The 21,473-nt window shown below is 44.2% G+C and overlaps 1 protein-coding gene across 1 annotated transcript; it reads left to right on the forward strand.

Moving 5' to 3' along the window:
• Positions 1-3,127: 3,127 nt before the first annotated feature.
• Positions 3,128-17,155, forward strand: LOC119251788 (zinc finger protein 260-like). The gene is made up of 5 exons (XM_037519054.2): positions 3,128-3,290; positions 4,299-4,450; positions 11,670-11,796; positions 12,039-12,131; positions 13,939-17,155. The coding sequence occupies exons 2-5, from the start codon at positions 4,436-4,438 to the stop codon at positions 16,026-16,028; spliced, it is 2,325 nt and encodes a 774-aa protein (XP_037374951.1). The 5' UTR covers positions 3,128-3,290; positions 4,299-4,435; the 3' UTR covers positions 16,029-17,155.
• Positions 17,156-21,473: the final 4,318 nt, after the last annotated feature.

Genomic DNA, 21,473 nt, shown 5'->3' on the forward strand with positions numbered 1-21,473 from the left:
GAAGTGCGGAAGGGTGAGAGAATTCACCAGAGCCAGAGCGGGGAGCAGAGCAGGCAGAAGGACTGAAGTACACTGCTGAGGGGAGCAGCGGGCGGCAGGAGAGGTCTGCGCGCCATGTGGGACCTTCCTCCGGTGGCTGGGGAGCAGCCGGGGATCGAATCGGCGCCACAGAGGCCGTGGGGAGCTTCGCAACCCAGCGCTCAACCGCTGCGCCACCGGGGAAGCCCAGGTGCAGGGTCTTATCTCTGCCCTCGCGGGGGAGCCCAGGGCCTGGGAAAGCACATCAAGGTTTCAGACTTGGGCAGAAGTAAGAGGTCCAGCTTGTGTCTTGTGTCCTGGGCTCCTGATGGGCCTTTCTTTCTGCAAATCTTTTGGAAGCAACGGGAAGGATGCAAGCTGACTTGGGTTTCCAATGGCTTCAGCTGCTTTTTTTAAAATAAAGGTTTACTTATGCATAACAATAACTGGTGTGTAAGCCAGAGGTGTGTGTGTTGGGGGTGGGGGAGGAGTGAGAGCATTCACCAGAGACAGACTGGAAAGCAGAATAGTCAGATCTACTGAAACATATTGTTGAAGGGAGAAGAGGGCAAGTCAGGAGAGGTCTGCTGCACCATGTGGGTTGCTTCTTAGCCGGGGATTGAACTAGTGCTGCAGTGACTGAGGATAGCTTGATAGTGCTGTCTTTAACCCCTGTGCCACCAGGGAGGCACCTCAGCTGCTTTTTTGCTATAGCACAAAGGCTGCAGACAGTCACTGCAATTACCTTGCTTTTTGCTGAAAAATTAGGAGTACTTGCCCCCCAGTACTGGATATCACAGTGAGAAGATCAGGTTTCAGGCACCACTCAAGTGTGATTTCAGCAGGACTGTCAGGAGGTACCCCTTCCAGGCAACTGGGCTTGCTTGCCCTGCACTGCTGCCTCCTCACCTGTAGATGGTACCTCTGCTGTACCTTGCTGCCTAGGGCTCTGCTGGTGCCTGACTCCTGTGGGCTTGGCTACCTCCAGGCTGTGGGGCTCCTAACCTTGGTTTCCTAGAGTGAGGACCCTGTGCGTTCCTGAGCCCTGTGAGGAAGCAGAGGTGAGGAAGACCTCCCTTGGAGTGTGGGAGGATGACTCTTGACTGATTGCCATTGGACCAGATGGTGCACCCAGTGGTGACCGACTGGAAATGGAGTACTCTTGCTGTTTTGGTTAATTTGGGGTGTGGTGTGAATAAGGCACCAGGTTCATAGGTGGCATCATTTGTCCCAGCTAATTAACTGAAGATTCTGTCCCATCCCAAGTCCTCTATTAGCCACTGAGGGTAAGTCAAGTGACTCAGGCAAGGGGTTACTTCTGGGCTCTGTTCTGACCATGCGTGGAGGCAGGAGTGGCTGGCTCCCAGGAAGACCCGACCATAAATCTTTCACTTACTGATTCTATCAAATTTTTTTCAATGTGCATTCTTGAGCTCTGCAGCTTACTTGTCCTCCCCCTTGTGGATGCAAAAAGTAGGTTAGAAATTGAGGATGTGAAGATGGGATATGAGAAAATATGAAGTGAGGGGATATGGAAGGAATTTGAGTGATATGAGGATATGAATAGGTTAGAGAGAATGAGGTGATGGGGTTTGACAGTGATGATTCTTGAGGGAACATGAGGAGAATTGATGGAATTTGAGGTAATGTGAAGGGGATAGGGGACTTTCGGGGACGGAGCATCTGAGCAAGTGTGGGGAGGCAGTGCTGGTGGTCTAGCATGTGGGCACCTCCAGTTCTGGCTTTCTGCGAACCCAGCAACTTCTAACATGGATGGGAGGTTGTGAGAAGCCCTCATCCCTGTGTTAGGGGCTTATCCTTGCCTCCCTCACTAAGCAGCCTCTGACCAAGATATGAGGTGCACTGAGTATCAGTGTGAGATGAGTTGGGGGTGGTTTGTACCTGTTTGTCATCACTATTTGCTGATAATAGTGAAATTCATAAACGGCCAGCTTCTTACCTCAGAGCAAAGCCATTACTAGTAATCCATTATTCCAGTGACCTTAAATCGTGTATCATTTGAGGTCAATTTCCCCAATTCCAGTTTTCTCTTGTGCCTTGGTGGCACTGAATGTATTCATTTTACATAACAGTACTGTCAAGGGTTTGAGGTAAAGACAATTGAGCACTGGCTGCAGGCTCCTACTTCCCCCATTCAATATTCCTGAAAAACAGCTCTGCATATTTCAAAACAAAGTGGCTCAAACCCTATTAGTTTGAGGGCCTCCCTGGTTGTGCAAGCACTATGAGGATATCAGCAGCACGAGTTCCATCCACAGGCAGGGAGGAGACCCACTTGGCACAGCAGAACTCTCCCGTCTCAACTACTGCTCCCAAGTCTGGTGAATCCTCTTCCCCCTCTCATCCCCGCACCTCTGGCCTACACCCCAGCTCTTGTATGCATAAATAAATGAAATAAATATTAAAAAAAAAAAAACCGAACCGCACTTATTCCTAGTATTTAGTATAGGGGAGCTTTTGTGGCTGTTGCAAGATGGAGGGGATCTGTCTACACTCCCTTCCTCAGCCCAGTAGCAACAGGCAGCACATCTGGTGTGGCCCCTGCGCCTCCACACTCTTCTCAGCAGAACTCAGTCGAGGGGATCCCAGCAAAAGGTTCCTCTCTTCAGCGGCATCTCCCACCGTGACCACAGCCTGAGACATCAACTCGGCTTTAAGAGGCGCCTCTGTTCTAGTAGGGGCCCCTCCTCCCCCAAGCCTGCTGCACTCACAGGAGGGGCGAAGCAGACCCGCCCTGGGGCCCCCTCGGTCCTTGCTCAAAGGCTCCCCGACCCAGGCTGGGCGGGACCTGCTTTCGGTAGGGGCCGCGATAAACTCACCTCTTGACATCTGACCTCCAGGCTGCAGCTCCCCGAGCGACGAGCGGGAGAGGAGGGAGGAAATTGCTTCTCTAGAGACAAACCAAGATCTCCTTTTCCTCATCACCCAGATGCAGTCCTCACGGGCCCGTAGTGCCCGAGGGTTCCCCCCACCGGTCCCCTGCAGCCTCCGCAATCGGCACTGGGCGGTGAAACCCACCCCGGAACAGACCAGCGGCCGGACGGCGCTTAACCGGTGCACAGGCTTGTGGGAAATGTAGTCACGACAGGCTGCGGCGCTTTCCGGCACGGCCTCTGAGAAGGAACTTCCGGTTTCTTGTGCGCAAGTGCAGACCCGCCTCTTCCACTCTCCCGGAAGTTCCGGAGCCGCCGCTCGCGCTGCCGCAGCCGCGGAGTTCTGAGTGAATTGTTGTCTCTGAAGGTGGATGTGAGGTGAATGGGGATAGAGAGGAAGGGTGGGTGAGGGCCTGAGTGCAAGTGTGGGTGTAAGGGAGGCACGTGGCATTGGAACGAGAGCAAAGGAGGGAGGGAGCAGACAGGTGGGTGAGGCACCGGAGCGAGCGGCAGCCTGCACGTCAACACAGGGCTCAGGTCCCTATAATTGGCACTTTTTATGCTTTTCGGTAGTTCTAAGTGTGATTGCGAAATTGTGTTGGTTGTGTTTGTCACGTAATTTAAGAATTTCCCTCATAATTTGTTACCAACGCTGACGGTGGGGATTTACATGGATCCCTTGGCATTTTCTGTGTAAAGATCTGACCCAAATGCACGGGCTTTTGAAATTCACGCCCAAAGCATTTCATTACTGAAAGTTGAATGTTCTGCGTTTGGGGCTTGTTCCTCCCTCCAGCTCCTCTGCTTGTGCAGCAAGGATGACACAGGAGGCTGTAGTTACCTGGTGCCTTGACTGAGGTTGGTTGGGGTAAGAATTTCACTTCCTGTTCGGTGCATTTCTGGTGGCTGTTGCTCAGCCTGTGATGGGCTAACCCCGTGTTTCTTCCCAAGATGACAGTGTTCCCGGAAGGCAGTGTTCCCGGAACCCCTGGGAAATTCCTTTTCATCCTGTGCACATATGCGGTGATTTCCCTTTGTCCAAACAAGCTCAATTTCAAAGTCCAAGTCATTTTCAAAGGGGTTTTATTTTAAGAGGAAATGAGTCCAGGGAAGCAAGTCTCCTGGAACCATTTCTGGGACAGTTTACCCTGAAAATATACATTATGTGCATCATTTTCTGTAAAATTGTGGTGAAAAAAGATCTTAGCATTGAGAAATTTTTAATTCTTAGAATAAACTTGGTAAATTAGGAAATATGGCTTCATAAACTTACGGGTCAACAAAATAGTAAGTCTGAATTATATCATAAATGTACTTGTGGGTCCCCTTCTCAAAGTGTAAATACTATTGTCACTCAGAAGAGTCTTTCTCCTTTGTCTTTTCCAGGTTATGTGCAGAGCACTTTGGACAGGAGACTGTAGAACCTAGGTGTGAGCTACCACACTCCTTTCAATCCTGGACTCCATTTGACTGTCCCAGCTCTACTTCTAGAGTCCTTCGCACATTTCTGAGAGCAGGAGACAATGAAAAAATCTCTAGTGAGTTTTTTTTTTCCTTTAACTTTTTTTACATTGATTTTATATACTTTCTAATATTATAATTAAAATGGGAAAGTAGAAATATGTAAAATTTTGCTTGAAGTAACGTACGCCAACAATATAAAGGTGTCATGTAGATACAGGCAAATCATATATTGGAGGTGAGTGCTAATTGGTTTCTGATCTTCCTTTCTTTTTTTTTTTTTAAAGATTTATCTATTTATGCATACAAGAGCTGGGGTGTAATCCAGAGGTGGGGTGTGGTGGTGGTGAAAGTATTCACTGGAGACAGAGTAAGAAGAACAGGCGGAGAAGAACCGAAATACACTGCTGAGGGGAGCAGCGGATGAGACAGGAGAAGTCTGCTGTACCATGTGGGTAGCTCCCTGGCTGGGGATTGAACTCATGCTGCAGTGGCTGTGGATTGTTTCACAGTGCTGATGCTTAACCCCTTGCACCTCCAAGGAGGCCTCTGGTTTCTGCCCTTTCTAATGCCGAGTTAAAATGTCAGACACTGGTGTTACCTGATCAGAATGAACCCTGGGGAACAGCATGCTGCTTGCTTATGGGACTTGAGCACTTGCAGAGCAGAGTCTGAAACTGGGTCTCTATTGACCACATACATGACGATGTGGATAGTGGCTCTTTACATATCCTGGGGGAAATTCAGCAAGTTGCACTGGTGTTGGTTATCTGTTGCTAAAGCTTAACTTAATAACATTTCTCTGGAGTTGTTAAAACAGTAGTATATCTGGAAAACTGTTGGAACGCCCTCTGATACAGGGATCAATCTAGGAATGTCTATAGTTGCATCCACTGTGGATCTAAAGTCCCTATGCCTTTCTCTCAGCTGTTCTATTTGTACTCAGGCTGCCCAGCAAACTGTTCAATGTTTGGGTTTTTTTGTTTACATTTTAAAATGGCAGATTTATTAAGAAAAGGAGAAAGAAAATTACAGACACTTTGACAGTCTTTGCAAAGGGAAAAGAAATGATTGCATAGTCACAGGGAGGCAGGAGAGCTGCCCAGTGTTTTCTTTTCTGACAAATGTTTTCACTGCTCCTTATCACTTTCATCCACTCAATGTAGTCTTAATTCTTTGTTAGTAAATACTTACTAAGTTACAACAAATCTGTTGACTGTTCCCACCCTTTTTCTTACTCGAAATATCATACAATTATTTGAAAATGCCATCCAGGATCTCCTGGAAATTTCTGTATATTGGCTTATGTCATGGCCTCTCAGATTATTTCTTCTCTTTTGCCTTAAATTCTGTGACTCTTCTGCTCCTGATGGTAGCTCATCTATGTGTTCAATTTGGGTCCCTTTCTTTGAACTGCAGTTCTCCTAGATTGAGTCAGTCTCCTGTGGTTTGACTGTTCCATAAATTATTCTCCAGCTGGTATTTCCTTCCCAGCCTCAGAACCAATTTTATTGTCATCCAGTTAGCACCTCAGGCTCATCCAAAATTAAAACCACATCGTGCATTCTGCGCTTACATATGGAATTATTTCCTTCCAGCCAGTGACTCTAACCAACAGAATGGGATTGCTCCTGGACTTTTCCCTCGTTCCAGTTGAATCTCATCTAATACAAGTCCTGCAATCTTTGTTCTTCAGTATTATCTAACGTTTCCAAGGGTGCTCACAGAAAAACAAAAAAAAAATTCATTTTCTTTTACATTACAATCATCATTCTTGGCAAAACCTGAAGGATGTGTTTGCTCAGTGATCAGGTTGATCCCTCTTTAGCCGAACTGCTGGCCAGTGTGTGGTGACAGCTTGAGGGTACAGTGGGAGAAAGTACTCACGGACATATTTTTTTGGTTGTTACTGTTTTTTAAGATTTATTTATGTGTACAAGAGCTGGGGTGTAGGCCAGAGGTGGTGGTGAGGGTGGGGAGCAGAACAGGCACATCTACTGAAATAAACTGTTGCGGAGAGCAGTGGGGAGACAGTAGAGGTCTGCTGCGCCATGTGGGTAGCTCCCTGGCCGGGGATCAAACTCGTGCTGTAATGGCTGCGGATAGCTTCATAGTGCTGAGACTTAACCCCTTGTGCCACCAGGGAGACCCTCAAGTACATATTTTAAGAAGTGTTGAGAGAAAGACACACTTGCTGAGAGTAAAAATATGGAGCACACATTTTCATCATTTTTAACTATATTTTTTCTAAATTTATGACATTGATTCCAAAAGTAGTTTTTTTTTAATATTTTTTTTTAAGATTTATTTGTTTATACAAGCACTGGGTACTGTCAGAAGCGCGGGAGGGTGAGAGAATTCACCAGAGCCAGAGCGGGGAGCAGAGCAGGGAGAAGGACCAAAGTACACTGCTGAGGGGAACAGCGGGCGGCAGGAGAGGTCTGCGCACCATGTGGGACCCTCCTCCTGTGGCCGGGGAGCAGCTGGGGATCGAACCGGCACCGGGGAGATTTTGGGCAGCTTCGCAACCCAGCGCTCAACCACTGCGCCACCGGGGAGGCCCCCAAATGTAGTTTTTATTAGTAAATATTTGTGAATTTCTTGCTCAGAAACTACCTTCTAACAATTTCACACTTTTTAAAATTTACATTTTTTTTTAACTGTGCTTTTTAATAAATTAAAAATTAGGGTAGGGTAAAATGGACATGTACAATTACAACTATGATATGGGATAGAATTCTCGTTAATAGTTGGTTTCGGGGGCCTCCCCTGGTGCTGGAGGTGGTTGAGCACAGTGCTGTGAAGCTGTCCGCAGCCTCTGTAGCACCAGTTCAATCCTAGCTGGCCGGCGAGAATCCCATATGGCATGACAGACCTCTCCTTTCTCGCCCACTGCTCCCCTCAGCAGTGTATTTCGTCAGTCTGCCTGTTCTGCTCCCCACTCTGTCTCTGGTGAATCCTCTCACCCTCCTGCACATCTGGTCTGTACCCAGGTTCTTGTATGCACAAATAAATAAATCTTTAAAAAAATAAGTTTCTGTTGTTATGATAAGCGTAACAACCTAAAATTTACCATTTTAGCCATTTTGCACATTTAGTTTTGTGTTGGCGTTCAGTATTTTCAGAATGTTGTGCTACCATCGTGGCCATTCATCCCCAGATTTTTTTCATTTGGAGAAATGAAACTATAATCATTAAATACTACTCCCTCCTCGTTTCCCATTGGTAATCACCTTTTTACTTTCTGCCTCTATGAATTTGATGACTTTAAGAACATCACAGAAGCGCCTCCCTGGTGGTGCAAAGGGTTAAGACACAACCTATGATGCTATTTGCAGCCTCTGCAGCTTGAGTTCGATCCCCAGCCAGGGAGTTGACCCCCATGGTGCAGCAGTCCTCTCCTGTTCCCCATCGTATTTCTGAGCATCTTTCCATTTTCCTTCATGTTTTTTCTTTTTTATAAAGATTAGAAAATATCTGTTCTTTGGGCCTCCCTGGTGGCACAAGGGGTTAAAGTGCAGCACTGTGTACATATTTGCAGCCACTGCAGCATGAGTTCAGTCCCTCACCAGGGAGGTGACCCCCATGGCGCAGCAGACTTCTCCTGTGCTGCCCACTGCTCCCCTCAGCTGTGTATTCCAGTTATTCTGCCTAGTCTGTTCCCCACTCTGTCTTTGGTAATCCTGTCACCCCCTCGCACCTCTGGCCTGTAGTCCCATTCTTGTATGCATAAATAAATCTTCAAAAAAAAAAGAATGAATAAATCTTTAAAAACAGGAAATGAAAAAAGAAAATATCTGTTTTGCTATCATTAGCTTCAGTGACTTTCTTTTGCTATATTAAATCTGATGTTTAGTTCATCAGTAAGTTTTTCATTTTTGTTAAATTAGTTTCCAGTTTCAATTTGGTTGCTTTTCTAGTTTCTTTTTCTCTAACAATTTTTCCATCCTTAATACATTGTTTTTATATTTTCCTTTATGTATTTCAACTTATTATAAATGGTTTAACCGTCCTGTCTGCTACCTGCAGTATCCAGCATACTTTGGTTTTAGTTTCTAAGGACTGTTTTGTAGTTGTTTTCCTTCTTAAATATGAGACACATTTTCCTGTTTCCTTACTTGCATAGGGATTCTGAATTATATCCTGTCCTGGACATTGTCATCATATGTTGCAGAAATTCTGGATCTTGTTATATTCCTGAAGAGTAATTTTGTTTTTAAGGCACGTTAACTTGGTTGGACACAAATTCCACACTTCTTTCCTTGCAGTGATCATTAACTGACTCTCCATTTCGTTTGCTTCTCTTGGTTGCTTCTGTCTTCTGTAGTCTGTCTTGCCTGTATTTATTACAGAGTCATTTTCCCTCCACTGGGCCATTGTTCAGCTTTCTTAAATCTTTTCATCTTTTTACTACCCAACACCAAGTCATTCTTTCAAAATAAGGGTCAGGGCCTCCCTGGTGGCGCAAGGGATTAAACACAGTACTATGAAGCTATCTGCAGCCTCTGCAGCACAAGTTTGATCCCTGGCCGGCCAGAGAACAACCCACATGGTGCATCAGACTTCTCCTGTCTTACCCGCTGTTCCCCTCAGCACTATATTTCAGTCGGTCTGTCTATTCTGTTCCCCATTCTGTCTCCGGTGAATCCTCTCACCCACCTACCCCCCTATCTCTGGCCTGTGTTTATTTAATTTATTAAAATTAAATAAAATTAAATAAATCTTTTTAAAAAAATTATGACAAGGGCCTCCCCTGGTGGCGCAGGCAGTTGAGCACAGCGCTGTGAAGTAGTTCTCAGCCTCTGCAATGCTGGTTCCATCTCAGCCGGCTGGCAAGGGTCCCACACAGTGCAGTGTATTTTATCAGTCTGCCTATTCTGATCCCCACTCTGCCTCTGGTGAATCCTCTCACCCTCCTGCGCATCTGGCCTGTACCCTAGTTTTTGTATAAATAAATGAATAAATCTTTAGAAAAATAAATAAATAAATAAATAAATAAAAAATTATGACAAAACAAAATATGTAAGCTATAGCTTAGGCTCAGTATAGTTGATTATGTTTTTATATGTCCTGTAAACTCATGGCTTTTTATTAGGAAGTTAATCTATATGTGATGAGCATTGTTATTTTTTTATTTTTTATTTTTTAAAAGATTATTTATACAAGCACTGGGTACAGTCATAAGCGCAGGAGGATGAGAGAATTCACCAGAGCCAGAGCGGGGAACGGAACAGGCAGATTGACGAAACACACTGCTGAGGGGAGCAGTGGGCACGGCAGGAGAGATCTGTCGTGCCATGTGGGACCCTCGCCAGCAGCCAGGGATCAAACCGGCGCTGCAGAGGCTGCAGGCAGCTTCGCAGCCCCATGCTCAACCGCCGTGCCACCAGGGGAGGCCATTATTTTCTTTTTGACTTTGCTTCTGGACTCTTATTTTTGTAGTAAGAAGATATTTAGCATTCAGATTTTCCTTCTTTTTAACCCCAGTCTACATTCAACATGTTTTTGACATAGTTCCTTTAACACATTATCCCAGGTATGTGTTTATACACATGTCTGCAAGCCAGATTATAATCTTATTCAGCAACAGAGTTATGTTCTTTTTTTTTTCATTATTTTCATGATTTATTTATTTATTTATTTATGCAAGAACCCGGGTACAGGCCAGATGCATGGGAGGGTGACAGGATTCACCAGAGACGGAGCGGGAAACAGAATAGGCAGACTGACGAAATATACTGCTGAGGGGAGCAGTGAGCGTGACAGGAGAGGTCTGCTGCGCCATGTGGGACGCTCGCTGGCCGGCCGGGATTGAACCGGCGCTGCAGAGGCTGTGGATAGCTTCACAGTGCTGCGCTCAACGACCTATGCCACCAGGGGAGACCCTGTTTGTTTTTTTTTTTAAAGATTTATTTATTGTGCCTCACTGGTGTCACAAGGGGTTAAAGCACCACACTATGAAGCAATCCACGGCCTCTACGGCACGAGTTTGATCCTGGCTGGTCGGGGAGATACCCACATGGCGCAGCAGACCTCTCTTGACTCACCACTGCTCCCTTCAGCAGTGTGCTTCGGTCGATCTGCCTGTTCTGTTCCCCACTCTGTCTCTGGTGGGTTCTCTCACCCCCCGTATCTCTGGCCTGTGCCCCAGCTCTTGTGTACATAGATAGATAAATCTTAAAAAAAAAGATTTATTTATTTATGCATAAAAGAACTGGGGTATAGGCCAGAGGTGCGGGGGATGAGAAGATTCACCAGAGATAGAATGTGGAATAGAACAGGCAGATTTACTGAAATACACTGCTGAGGGGAGCAACAGGCGAGACAGGAGAGGTCTGCTTTGCCATGTGGCTAGGTCCCAAGCAAGCCAGGGATCAAACTCGTGCTACAGATTTGTGGATAGCTTCATGATGCTGTGCTTACCACCTTCCCCACCAGGGAAGCCCAGAATTTTTTTTTTTTTTAAGATTTATTTATTTATTTATACAAGCACTGGGTACAGTCAGAAGCGCGGGAGAGTAAGAGAATTCACCAGAGCCAGAGCGGGGAACAGAACAGGCAGGTGGACCGAAATACACTGCTGAGGTCCGCGCGCCATGTGGGACCCTCGCCGGTGGCCAGGGATGGAACCAGCGCTGCAGTCTGCGGGCAGCCTCGCAGCCCAGTGCTCAACCACTATGCCAGCAGGGGAGGCCTGAGACCCAGAATTTTGTTCATTCTGTGTTACATCAACAGCACTGCCAAATTTATAAGGGAAACTGCAAAAGTAATTTTAGGAAGTAATGACAACATAGAGGTAGGATATTTCTTGTGTGAAATCTCTTTATATTGTAATATATACCTCAAAGTATGTTGCATCCTGTATAACAGAAAAGACCTGCAAAAGAATGAGTTCCCCGATCCCCTGTTATGATCCCAGGTGATATCTTTATCCCAGGAAAGACCTGCAAAAGAATGAGTTCCCAGATCCCCTGTTATGATCCCAGGTGATTTTTTATTTTTTTTTAAGATTTATTTATTTATGCATACACGAACTGGGGTACAGGCCAGAAGTGTGATGGAGGGGGGTGAGAGGAGTCACCAGAGACAGATGGGAGCAGAACAGACAGATCTACTGAAATACAGTGGGCAAGTGAGAAGACGTCTACTGCACCATGTGGGTCACCTCCCTGACCGGGTATCAAACTCGTGCTGCAGTGGCTGCGGATTGCTTCATAGTATGATGCTTAACCCCTTGCACCACCAGGGAGGCCCCCCAGCTGATATCTTGTATTGAGGAGAAATATACCATTACAGGCGATGGTGTCATTCGAGGACGTGGCTGTGAACTTTACCTCGGAGGAGTGGCAGGACCTGGATGATGCTCAGAAAATATTATACCGGGATGTGATGCTGGAGACCTACAGTAGCCTGGTGTCTTTGGGTACGCACAGTTCCACTATAATAGTCATGTGCAAGTACTGTTGTTTTCACTGGTAAATGTACAACTTTTTATGAAGTTAGTACTACTTACATTTTATTATGAAAGCAAAGAATATTTGCTGATCTAATCAAAGGTTTACATTATTCCTCATTGCATAGCTCTTAAAGCTGTACTAATGTCATTTTTCAAAGACAGAAGCTTAATTACTTTTGGTCATAGGCCATCATTATTTCTCATCACAGGTCATTGTACTAACAAACCTGAGGTGATCATGAGGTTGGAGCAAGGAGCAGAGCCTTGGACTACGGAAGAACCCCCAAACCAGAGCCTCTCAGGTCAGTCAGTGCATACTGGTTTGGGAGGCTGGGAGGAGGAGAACCCAGCAGGTGCTGGCCATACTGAACTACTTTCCCTGATAGTCAGACCTTAAGACAACTTGTCTACATGAATCAGACTAATTTATTATTCAGTTTCCAGACATGGTTCATTTGTAAATATGGTCCTCGCTTGCAAATCTTCCCTTGCTTTTTAGTAGTTGTAAATTTTCTCACATTTAACCAACTGCCCCCTCTTGGAACTTCTTCTTGGTTACTCTCTATCAATTCTTTCTTTTACTCCATTCTGCTATACTCTTTATCCAGGCATTTGTTCGTGATTTGTATATTCTTTCAACATGTTAATGGGATGTTTTAGACACTGGTGGTTTCATAGTGTGGGGATAACAGTAATCAATGAAGCAACATTTTATGGGACTTATATCTTACTAAGAGATAAAATGAAACAAATACACATGTTAATTGATAAGAACAGAAAGACTGTTTAACTAGGATGAGAGAGGAAAATGGAGGACATTATTTTAGACCATGTGCTCAGATGACCATAATAGGGAGATTAAGTGTTTACATTGTAGAGATTACATTTGTGATAATTTTTACATTTTGAATAGTAGTATATATGTGTGAATATACAATCTGGAGTAGAGGTTGGATATCACTATTGGAGAGGCAATTAGGAAATCATTAACTCAAAAATAGTAGGATTAAAGGAAGTTGCTTAGAGAGTTAAGAACATGAATGAAGAGATTCAGAGGTAAGCCTGTGACCCACAATATCAGAATTTGTGAAGCTGAGGAGGACCCAGCCAATTGTTCAGCAGTGAAAGTGGTGGCCTGTGACATGGGAGGAGAAAGTAAAGATGGTGGTTTCCAAAACTATAGAACCAAGTGTTTCATGTTGAGGGACCTCTCATACTTTGGGGATGGAATTTGAAGTTTACAATTATACCTTCTTTTGTGGAAATAATTGTAGAAAAACACTTGGGTCTCCACTTTAAGTATACCCAGGATACAGTTGAAAATCTAAAATATAAAGGTTTTCAGGTACAATGAATTATCAAGTAGGATCATTTGAAGCAAGAATGAGAAGACCAGCGTTCTTCAGCTCACCGGGATGTGGAATAAGGCTTTTTAAAGCTGGTGTGCACAGCAGGGGTTGTAGAATCTAAATCCTTTAGATATAGTGTTTAATTAGGAATTCACAGAAAACTGTCTTATAGAAGACATTTTGCCTTTGAAAAACCCACAGATGCCTACAGCCTTTGCCCAAAGAGAAGTAAAAATTAAACAAATGCAGATGTAAAACTTTTGTCCCTAAACAATATACCCACTTACCTGACAACCTCTCCCCATACACTAAGTAGCAGATCCAGGAAAATCATGTCGTTAACAAACCTTGATTGCACAGAAAAGGACCAGTGCAGATATACACAGTTATCATAGGGGAAAAGTGGGCAAACGAAACGGGTAAAACAGATGGTAGGTGAAATGTTCTCAAACTGCAATCTGTATTTAGAATAGTGAATATATTAACCAAATATTTACCTATGAATTTAAAAATTAAAATGATACTAAAGAATTATTGTCACTTCTTTTTTTTGGTCAATTTGATTTGACATCAGAAAATCTACTAATGTAATTTGTCACATGAGGGAAAGAAATCCTGTATCGTGAAATCAAAATCCATTTTTTTTTTACAGTTGTGTTCTACAATTATACAGTGAAATCTTTTTGGCCTTTACATTAATATTCCACAGGAAATGCTTAGATGTTGTTCATAGAAATGGTTGTTTATTGTCTCATTTTAGATGTCCATACATTGGATGACCTGATTAAGATCAACTGGGAAAACCAGGGTAGAGATTTGTCGCAAGTTCTAGTTACCAACAGCAAAACATCAACTAAGGAAAGAACTCACCTTGGAAAAACATTTAACTTAAGCTCAAGCTATAGTTTGAACCTGAGTATAAAAAATGGGAACTATACAGCAGTGAATCCTGAGGAGTTTGATGTATGTAAGAACATGTTTTCCTCTTGTGAGCCTGATGGTATGCATGTAGGAGAGAAACCTGAGCACCCTAATATACCTGGGAAATCCCTCAGATATCCTGAATTTCCAGCTCTTCATCACATGATTAAAAATTTGCAGCAGCCTTTTAAATTTAGTGGACAAGAGAAAGCCGTCAGCAAAGAGACAAGATTCTTTTCACATAGGAGGGCTGTTACAGGAGAGACCAACTGTAAAATTAATGAGTGTCGGAATACCTGTGATACGCTAGCTCTCATTTTCCAAGAGGGAAGTGAAATAGGGCAGACTCCCTATATCTGTAATGAATTGGGGAAGCCCCTTTTTGAGAATACAACACATTTGAATCTTCCCAGAAATTTTGAAGATGAACACCAGACATGCAAGCAACATGGGAATTACTTCATTAAGAAATTACATGTCCCTGAGCCTCAGAGAACTCCATTTGGAAAGGAAATTTTTGAATATAATACATGTGGTAAAACACTGTGTAAAATCTCTGTTCTTGCTAAACATCAGAAAAAACCAACAGGTGATAATTCTTACGGATGTTGGAAAACCTCTGAGATTTCACCACCCAAAAGATATCAGACAAATCTGACTGGAGAGAAACCCTTTGAATATAAAGAATGTAGGAGAACTTTCTGCAAGATGTCAGCCTTCACTGTTCATCAGCAGTCTCTCACAGGAGAGAAACATTACGAATGTAAACAGTGTAGGAAGACTTTCAGTCAGAAGTCAGACTTTAGTGTACATCAGACAACTCACACAGGAAAGAAATATTATGAATGTCAAGAGTGTAGGAAAACTTTCTACCGGAAGTCAGCCCTTTGCGTGCATCAGAGAACTCATACAGGAGAGAAACCCTATGAATGTCAGCAGTGTCAGAAAACCTTCTGCCAGAAGTCAGCCCTTCGTGTACATCAGGGAACTCACACAGGAGAGAAACCCTATGAATGTCAGCAGTGTCAAAAAACTTTCTACCGGAAGTCAGTCTTTAATCTACATCAGAGAACTCACACAGGAGAGAAACCCTATGAATGTCAGCAGTGTCAGAAAACCTTCTGCCAGAAGTCAGCTCTTCATGTACATCAGCGAACTCACACAGGAGAGAAACCCTATGAATGTCAACAGTGTAGGAAAACTTTTAGCCAAAAGACAGCTCTCACTGACCATCAGAGAATGCATACAGGAGAAAAACCCTATGAATGTCAACAGTGTAGGAAAACATTTCATTGGAAGTCATCCCTCATTGTACATCAGAGAAGTCACACAGGAGAGAAACCCTATGAATGTAAACAATGTAGGAGAACATACTTCCAGAAGTCAGCCCTCACTGTACATCAGAGGACTCACACAGGAGAAAAACCATATGAATGTCAAGAGTGTAGGAAAACTTTCTTCCAGAAGTCAGCTCTCACTGTACATCAAAGAACTCACACAGGAGACAAAGCCTGTATTTGTAAACAATGTGGGAAGATTTTCTACCAGAAGTCAGTCCTCACTAAACATCAGAGAATTCACACAGGAGAAAAACCCTATGAATGTAAACAATGTGGTAAAGCTTTCTCTCAGAAATCAGCTCTGACTGTACATCTGAGGATTCACTCAGGAGAGAAACCCTATGAATGTCAAGAGTGTAGAAAAACCTTCTACCAGAAGTCAGCTCTCACTAAACATCACAGAATTCACACAGGAGAGAAACCTTATGAATGTCAACAATGTGGGAAAGCTTTCTCTCAGAAGTCAGCTCTGACTGTACATCAGAGAAGTCACACAGGAGAGAAACCCTATGAATGTCAAGAGTGCATGAAAACTTTCTCCCAAAAATCAGCCCTCACTGTACATCAGCAAACTCACAGAGGAGAATAACCCTCTGAATGTAAAAGTATAGGAGCACATTCTCCAAGAAGTTAGCTCTCGTTCTATATCAGAGTACTTAGGAGGGGAATCTGGTGAATTTGAAGAATACAGGAACACTTTCTACTGAAAGCCAGTCCAAAATTGTCAAAGAATTCACAGGAGTACAGACAAATCTACTTCCCGGATTTGTCATGGGAGCCATAACATGAACCAGCAACATGATTTAAGACAAGGGATTGCCTGGAGAGAGCAGAATTTTCCAAACTCTAATACACCATTTGTATTTTCCTTGGCTGAAAAATATTTACTCACTGGAAACTTTAAGCGCATACTCTGTTCACAACATCACCAGTCTGTTGTAGCCAGTTTGCATTTTAAGTTTGCCTTCTGTAAGGCAATTCTTAATCAAAATTTGCAGAAGAAACCATTTTGTCATCTTTCGTCCTCAGGTAACTTGATGGGAAAGTAAAAAAAAAATCATTAGAGCAAAGAATCCAATGAATGAAGAAAATGTGTGTCATGTAGGGATAGCTCAGTGAACACTGACAGCAAATTAAAATTTTAGAAATATTTAAATGTGTGTAGAAAAATATAGAACAAAAATTACCCTTTGTTAGTACCAGGAGAATCTTGCAAAATGTTCCTTTGGGGGTAAAATCACCCCCATTGGAAAAGCACTGCTCTAGTTAATGTTTTCCAAAATTTTGAACACAACCTCTAGTATTCCTAGCAACTACTGGACCTGCTGGATCTATATACTCCCAGCATATAAGTGGCATGAAAAGTTGACATCTATGAAGCCACCTTTTAAATGGAGTCATTGCAGAAAATTACCATTATCTGTCTCATTCAAGCTAGTGTAAAGATCATTGAGCTGGGGGCCTCCCTGGTGGTGCAAATGGTTAAGCACAGCACTGTGAAGCTATCCTCAGCCTCTGCAGCATGAGTTCGATCCCCAGCCTGCCAGGGAGCCACCCACATGGTGCAGCAGACCTCTCCTGTCTTGTCCATTGCTCCTCTCAGCAGTGTATTTCAGTCAGTCTGTCTGTTCTCTACTGTCTAGTGAATCCTCTCACACACACACTCCCGCCCCGCACCTCTGGCCTGTACCCTGGTTCTTTTTTTTTTTTTTTTTTTAAGATTTATTTTATTTATACAAGAACCGGGGTACAGGCCAAATGCGCAGGAGAGTGAAAGGATTCACCAGATTCAGAGCGGGGAACAGAACACGCAGACTGACAAAATACACTGCTGAGGGGAGCAGCAGGTGAGACAGGAGAGGTCTGCTCACCATGTGGGTTGCTCCTAGGCTGGTGGGTATTGAACCGGCACTGCAGCGGCTGCAGACAGCTTCACAGTGCTACACTTAACCGCCTGCGCCACCAGGGAGGTCCCTTTACCCCAGTTCTTATATGCATAAATAAATAAATCTTTAAAAAAAAAATCATTGAGTCGGGCCAAAGCACTTTGAATTGAGCCAAATGCAGTTGTACTAAGAAGCCAAAAAAAATTGAGAGTTTTCAAAATCATGAACCCCGAATGCCATGGACTTTTACCTAGAGTAACAAAGCAGTTCTATTTTCATCCTTTCTAGAGAATAAGTAACCAAATAAGTAGACTTAAAAATAGTTTCAGATTTTTAACACTAACTGTTACCATTTTCCTCATCATCCTCATTTCCTCTAATAAAAGTGCTCAATTATAAACTTCTTTGGGCGCAATTTGGCTTTCTACTGAATATGTACCCTGAATTGGAAATCAATTAAATTGCCTTTTAGTGTTCTAAACATAGAGATAAGATACCACCAGATAGTCCATTTCAAGGCAGAGGGGTTAGGAGGTACTTAGTACTGGTCCTTTGGAAATCTAAAAGTGTACCTTACTGGTTCTTTGATTCGGTTCTTGGGATTATTTCCAAGGTGCTTGATTGCACTTTGTGTTACCCTCCCTTCAAGACATTTTGATTTTGTAAGGAACCACAGTTGATCCTTGAACAACAAGAGTTTCATCTGTGCATCTGTGCTAGTTTTTCTGCTAATGTTTTTCATTAAATGTATTTACAATTTTTTGCATATTTGTATCCTAGCAATATGAAAAATGTTTTTAAGGAATGATTAGGTATGTCGTGAATTCATAAAATATATATATAGCTAGTAGTCATCTACTATCATAAAATGGGCACAAATCTGTTATAAAAGATTAAAATTTATAAAAATTTATGAAAACAGATGGCACCATTCAGTTGAGAAAAACATACATAAACATAAGGACAGGGCCCCTCTGGTGGCACACAGGGTTGAGCACAGCACCGTGAAGTTGTCTGCAACATTTGCAGGACGAGTTCAATCCCCGTCCAGCCAGGGAGGTGACCCACATGGCACAGCAGACCTCTCCTGTCTCGCCCACTGCTCACCTCAGCAGTGTATTTCAGTCAGTGTGCCTGTTCTGTTCCCCACTCTGTCTCTGGTGAATCCTCTCACCCCCCCCATGCCTTTAGCCTGTACCCCAGTTCTTGTATGCATAAACAAATAAATCTTTAAAAAAAAACATAAGGACAATGTTTAAATCCAATTGCATACAATCAGTGCATACTCTTTTCCATGTTTCTGCTGTCATTCTGTAGCTCTTCCTGTTGCTATTGCACCAATCTCAAATGCTCCTGGTATCTGCTTAATGTGCCGGGCGATGCAAATCATTTCCATGTAAACAGTTTTTCTGTATATTGCATATTACAATAAAAAGTGATCTCATGAATCTTAAATATTTTTCTTTATGTTTGTGCATTTCTGTAAGCCTCAGGTAGCACCATGAGGTGCACACACAATGCCATTAGTGATGCTGGAATGGTTTTTGGCACAGGAAAGTTGTAACATAAAGAAAATGTTACAAGAACTGGGGTATATGCCAGAGGTGTGGGGATTGGTGGTAAGAGGATTCACCAGAGTCGGAATGGGGAGCAGAACAAGCAGATCAACTGAAATACACTGCTGAAGGGAGCAGTGGATCAGACAGGAGAGGTCTGCTGCACCACGTGGATCAGCTCCCTGGCCAGGGATTGAACTCAGGCCATCTCTGTGATAGTGCTAGGACTGTAGTGGCTGCTGATTGCTTGATACCCTAACCCTTGTACCACCAGGGGGGCCCCCTCAGTTTTTTATGTCAGCCTCTGAACTTTCATTTTTAGGGCTTCTGTACTACACACTGACTAGAAAATGTCGATAGTGTTTCTCAAAGGGCCATTGGACAAATCAGTTACTTGATTGATAATGTTTTCAAACCAGTTGTAAATATTACAATAAGTTTTTCTCAACTGTAATACAAACCTGTGGTTACAGCAACCACTTGGACCTCACATCACCTATGGCGCATGGAGAAGTGCAAATAGAGACTTGTTAGTGAAGCAAGTCTCCTGCCCTCTGCCAGCAGTGGGTGTGATAGCATTTGGCATCATTTCTACCCAAAGTTTTCACAAGACAAATCATGTTTGTTGAAAATTCAGGACAAGGGCCTCCCCGGTGGCGCAGCGGTTGAGCGCTGGGTTGCGAAGCTACCCGCGGCCTCTGCGGCGCCGGCTCGATCCCCGGCTGCTCCCCGGCCACCGGAGGAGGGTCCCACATGGCGCGCAGACCTCTCCTGCCGCCCGCTGCTCCCCTCAGCAGTGTACTTCGGTCCTTCTGCCTGCTCTGCTCCCTGCTCTGGCTCTGGTGAATTCTCTCACCCTCCCGCACTTCTGACTGTACCCAGTGCATGTATAAACCAAACAAACAAACAAATAATAAATAAATAAATAAGACATGCCTCTAGAAAATTAAAAAAAAAAAAAAAGAAAATTCAGGACAAGCTTGGACTCAACATCCCTGATTAACATGTTACCACATCTCTCCCAGTAAGGGCAGTAAAACAAAAAAAAGTGTCCTGCTTTCTTGTTATCTTTATTGGGACTATGAAAGTGAATTTGCAGTAACCTTTCCACATTAAAGGACAAGCCTTACATCGTGAAACCATCACCAGGGGAATTCGGTTTCTTGAAATTTGGTGGAACAGAAGTATTTAGGCCACAGCAGGGATGAAAGTGAAACTGCTCCCCTCAGCTGTTCTGCTCCCCACTCTTGTCTCTGGTGAATCTTCTCACCCCTTCACCTCTGGCCTGTACCCCAGTACATGTCTGCATAAATAAATAAATCTTTAAAAAGAAAAGGGACAGAAGAGTAAAGGACACTTGCATAGACACAAGTGGGCAGAAAGAGCTGCCCCAAAAGGACAGGTTTGCTGAGAGAGGCCTGCGTGGTCGCAGGCGGGCGGCCTTGAGGAGAGCTCCCCCTGCTGAGGGAGGTCAGTGAAGAGAAGTCCCGGCCTGGTGCAGGTCATGGGCAGGCAGGAGGCTGCTGCCCTGCAGAGGGAGAGAGTTGGTGAAAAGTTGCACCTGCAGTGTCACAGGTGGGCAGACGGACTGCTGCTGTGCCAGGGCAGAGACTGCACTGATACAGTGTTCTTCTCTTTGGGAGGGTCGCATTTCTTTGTGGAGTAGCCTGTTTGCTGCTGATTTTGAAGGCCAGAGATAGACCTGAAGATTCCACAATGGGCCCAATCTCCATATCTTTACCCTCAGGTCAGAGTGCCTGGCAGTCTGATACCTGCTTGGGTCTTATGCCTTGTGATAAGGCACTGGAGCCTAAGGATCTTGATTTCCATAGCTGGGTTAATGGTCAAGTTAATCCCCTCTACCCCCACCTCCAGCTCCTGGTACTGTGAGCCAGGTTTTCATCTTGTGATGCTTTCTTTAGGTTTTCTATTCTTTCCTCCATCAGGAGACATCAGTACTGAGGAGAAATAGCATTTTCTTTGTTTGTAGATAAGTGTGTTCATATCAGGACTGGGAAGATGGGGTCAGAGGGAGGCTCTGGCATCATTTACAAGCTGCTCCTTCCTCAGTGGTGTTGACATCTTGTGGGGAGAGCATCTCCTTGGCCAGAGCCCTCCATCAAGAGCTCTGTTACCAGAGAGGGAGGAAGCCTTTTCCTGGGGCAGCTGAGTCACCCTCGCATCTGAATTCCAGCCTCTCTGCTGGGAGACACTGCAGTGCTGCCTCTACAGCTCAGACGTATCACACCTTGGACTATCCATGAGGTTTGAGAGCACCCAGGAGCTGAGGGAGAGACCCAAGCACCATGCCAGGCACTAATGGCCCCAGCAACCATGTACACCGACCAGTGAAGGCCTGGAGCCGAGAGAAAGACAGATACACAGGAAACTCCACCTGGGAATGTCTGGCCACTTGCCTTATTTCCAGTGCATGACTGGTGGAGCTGTCACCACCCAAAGGCACTTTTCTGAAGCCTCCATTTTCCTACTATTCTTCAAACTCACATGAAAGTTCCCCTCAAGTCCCAAACCACCTGCTTTAGCATTTGCTAAGAGAAACTATTGTTAGGGGTCCTCCCTGATGGCGCAGCA

The sequence above is a fragment of the Talpa occidentalis genome, unplaced genomic scaffold, assembly GCF_014898055.3.
Source record: "Talpa occidentalis isolate TD23 unplaced genomic scaffold, MPIMG_talOcc4v2.1 talOcc4.2, whole genome shotgun sequence".
Classification (NCBI taxonomy): domain Eukaryota; kingdom Metazoa; phylum Chordata; class Mammalia; order Eulipotyphla; family Talpidae; genus Talpa; species Talpa occidentalis.